This window comes from Merops nubicus, unplaced genomic scaffold (assembly GCF_000691845.1).
Source record: "Merops nubicus isolate BGI_N331 unplaced genomic scaffold, ASM69184v1 scaffold48942, whole genome shotgun sequence".
Lineage (NCBI taxonomy): Eukaryota > Metazoa > Chordata > Aves > Coraciiformes > Meropidae > Merops > Merops nubicus.
Genome location: NW_008593875.1, coordinates 8,381 through 11,802, shown reverse-complemented (window position 1 = coordinate 11,802; position 3,422 = coordinate 8,381). Strand labels below are relative to the sequence as shown.

General features: G+C 39.7%; 1 protein-coding gene across 2 annotated transcripts in view; it reads right to left on the bottom strand.

The window, feature by feature from the left end:
- Positions 1-312: 312 nt before the first annotated feature.
- EIF2S1 (eukaryotic translation initiation factor 2, subunit 1 alpha, 35kDa) overlaps positions 313-3,422 on the bottom strand; it is a 9,989-nt gene continuing 6,879 nt past the window's right edge. The window contains exons 5-7 of one of the 2 annotated variants that reach the window (XM_008935552.1): positions 2,181-2,278; positions 1,152-1,295; positions 313-850 (exon numbers count right to left, since the gene is read on the bottom strand). In XM_008935552.1, coding sequence (XP_008933800.1) covers positions 725-850; positions 1,152-1,295; positions 2,181-2,278 — 368 coding nt within the window. In that variant the 3' untranslated portion in view covers positions 313-724. Of the gene's footprint in view, positions 896-1,151; positions 1,296-2,180; positions 2,279-3,422 lie in introns of both variants that reach the window. The other variant, XM_008935553.1, reaches the window with a different exon arrangement.

The window sequence follows — 3,422 nt, the reverse complement described above, 5'->3', positions numbered from 1 at the left end:
AGGAGCAAAGTGCAACTCTATGTAAATTTTCCTTTATCAGCTATGTTTATTGGAACAATAACAAGCTATTTTCAAAGTTATCAAGTTCTCGGTCCCTAAACGCAGATGATAAACAAAGGAAATGCTCTTTTAAACAAGTCTGCATCAACAAACTTGTAAGAAAAACATTCTGTTCCACTCATTCTTGAATTAAGCAAACAAAATAAGGCCTTTTCAAAGCTAAAGGGGAGTCACCCACTGATCACACCCTTCTAGGTTTCTCTTCATACCACTCTAGGCATATGACAAAAGAGGGGGGGGAAAAAAAAAATCTTGGTGTTACACAGCCCAGAAATTTATTGAATATTTGCTCAAATACATTCTGTATAGAACTGTTCAGCTTGCATGGTTTTGGTGCTCCCAGGAAAGATCACTAACAAATGCACTGAGCTGTAATCACCAAATAGAAATTGTTATGTATGAAAATGTTAAGCATGGGGCTGCAACCTCTTTCTGGCCAGATCCACATGTTGAATTTGACTAAGCACCTTCCTCTCAAGGGATTAAATTTGTGTAAGTTGCTGCATCAAGTGTTGTTTAGAAGAGCCTTTTATATTTTGGTCTTTTAAAAACACTTCAAGTATTTGCATTTGAAGTTTTCAATACTGGAAACATTTAGTCCAGAGTGTTTGCAGTGGGGTCTTTCATTTTTCACACGGTCTCTCTTCTAAACATCCCAGAACATTTAGTCTTCAGTTTTGGCTTCCATTTCCTCAGCATCATCATCCCCATCCACTTCAGCATTTTCTCGCTCCAGTCTTTCCAGCTGCCTGGCAAGCTCAGTCTCATCTGTGTCAGTAACCACCTTAGGCTGAAAAAAAAAACCAAAACCAAACATATCAGAACACATGGTAAACTGTCATAAAGAAACACCATATATATTTGTAGACTCTGATTCTACATAAAGAGCAAGAGATAAAATACATCCTGAAGTCACAAAATAAAACCCTGGAAAACTAGAAATGTTGACCATTTGTTTATTTAAGAAATAAAGAAGATCAGTGGGTTTTTATATTTTTAATACCTTTCTGCTAAAGTTTCTCCTAGGAATACTTTAAAAATGTTCCAAGAAAAAAAAAATTATTACATTTTAAACTATAACATGTTCTTACCTCCATTTGCACATTAAAGACTCCTCTCTTCTCCTCAATTTTTTCTTTAATTACAGCCATGGCTTGATTCAGAACAGAGAGTCCCTCAGTTCTCTCCAGCGTTGTAGTAGTCATCACGTAACGAGGAGGGGCTATCAGGTTAATCTGTCATATTGTGATTAGGGGGGTGAGAGGGGAAGAAAGAAAATGCAAACTCAGTAACAAACTCAAAGAAAGAAAAATATTGAAAGCAAAGTGAATAACACTGAATGTACGATTCACAAAAGAAGAAACATTTTCCCATGAAAAAAACCCTTTCTACAAGCATAAACAACAAGCACAGACAAGGAAGCGCATAGCCTCTCTGATCTCCAGTATCAGCATCAGTTATTTCTATTTAGTATGTTTATTTTGACAAGTATTGTTAAGCAGAGAGAATATTCACTCTGCAGATCAGTAGGATAGCCTATCACATCATGGTTTAAAACAGCAAGTGTTATAAAGTACTTATTCTTTTTTTTTAAGACAACTGAATAAGTAAACTGTTGCTTTTTTAACAAAAGGAACTTTTAACTGTAAAAAGAAACTTTTACTTTTATTATTTTCAAAGAAAGGACTTTCAAGTTTTTTGAAGACACTTAGCAATACACTCAATGTCTTAAAATAGGGAAGAAAAACTACACCTGGGCACCACAGCCATTCTGCCAACAGTCAGATGTATATGGAGCAAACATTCCTTCTCTTACACAATCTTATACCTGAAAATAAAATGTATTGCTTGCTACCCAAGGCTGCACAAAGGAACAGTAGGTGTGTAGTGTTCCAAACCTAGACTTTAATAAATCAAACAGGGTGAGTACAGCTGCTTGACCTTGGTAAGCCACAGCAGAGTCACAGAACAGCTGTCAGCACACAGCTGCCAGGCACCGTGTCACAGCCCTGCTGGAGCAGGACCAGAAAGCAGGTGCACAGCTTCCCAGCCTCAGCTGCAGGCACCCGAGAGCATCGGAGAACTCTGCTTCTCATTTCACTGCTCAGACAGGCACTTACTTTAATGGGCATGTTCTCCGTGGAACAGTTCAAGCCTGCCCTCAAAGCTTCTTTTACTGCATCTATGCCTTCATAACCATAACAGGCCACCTCAATATCTAGAAGAGAGGAACACAATCAAACTGTAAAGTTACCAAAAGCTGTAGAATCTTCAAAGCTTTCTAACTTAAGTTTTAATAAAGCCTTTTAACATCCAGTGTTTATCCATGATGAAAGCCTCCAAAGCTAAGGAAGCTATTTCACAGCTTTGCAAGTTGTAAGACTTGATGTAAGTCTTCATAAATTTTTCAGACATACAAAGTTTTACATTGTGCTTTTAAAAGCAAAGATATGAAATGATACACCCACATTCCCTCACTTCTTGCACAATAAATTCAACATGAATAATTACATATTTCACATGAAGACACGAAGATATAAAAGCAATAAGTATCAGAAAAAATGAAAGATCTGGAAAAATCAAACTTGGCAAAAGAGCACATCCACAAACTCATGGGGTTCTGTCAGCAGTTATGACAGACAAATAAAGGCATCACTGGAGGAGCATCGGAATTTCTTTATTTCTTCAGGTAAGTTATATTAACATACAGTAAAAATGATAATTTCCTCCTGACCAATCTCAGAAAATACAAGCTAAAGGAACAGGCAGTGAGGTGGGTCAAGAACTGGCTGCACAATAGAGCACAATGAGTGATGATCAATGGTGCCAAGTCCAGCTGGAGACCTGTAACTAGTGGAGTGCCCCAGGGGTCAGTGCTGGGTCCAGTCCTGTTCAACATCTTCATTAACAACCTGGATGATGGTACAGAGTGTCTGCTCAGCAGGTTTGATGATGATATGAAACTGGGAGGTTTGGCTGATAGACCTGAACGCTGTGAGGCCATTCAGTGAGATTTGGCCAGACTGAAGAGCTGGGCCAAGAGGAACCTAATGAGGTTCAACAAGAATAAGTGCAGAGTCCTGCACCTGGGCAGGAGCAATAAAATGCACCAGTACAGGTTAGGAGGTGATCTGCTAGAGAGCAGCCCTGTGGGGAGGGACCTTGGAGTCCTGGTGGACAACAAGTTGTCCATGGGACAGCAGTGTGCCCTTGTGCCCAGGAAGGACAACGGGATCCTGGGGTGCATTAAGAAAAGTGTGTCCAGCAGAACAAGGGAGGTCCTGCTCTCCCTCTACTCTGCCCTGGTGAGACCTCACCTGGAGTATTGTGTCCAGTTCTGGGCTCCCCATTTCCAGAGGGAA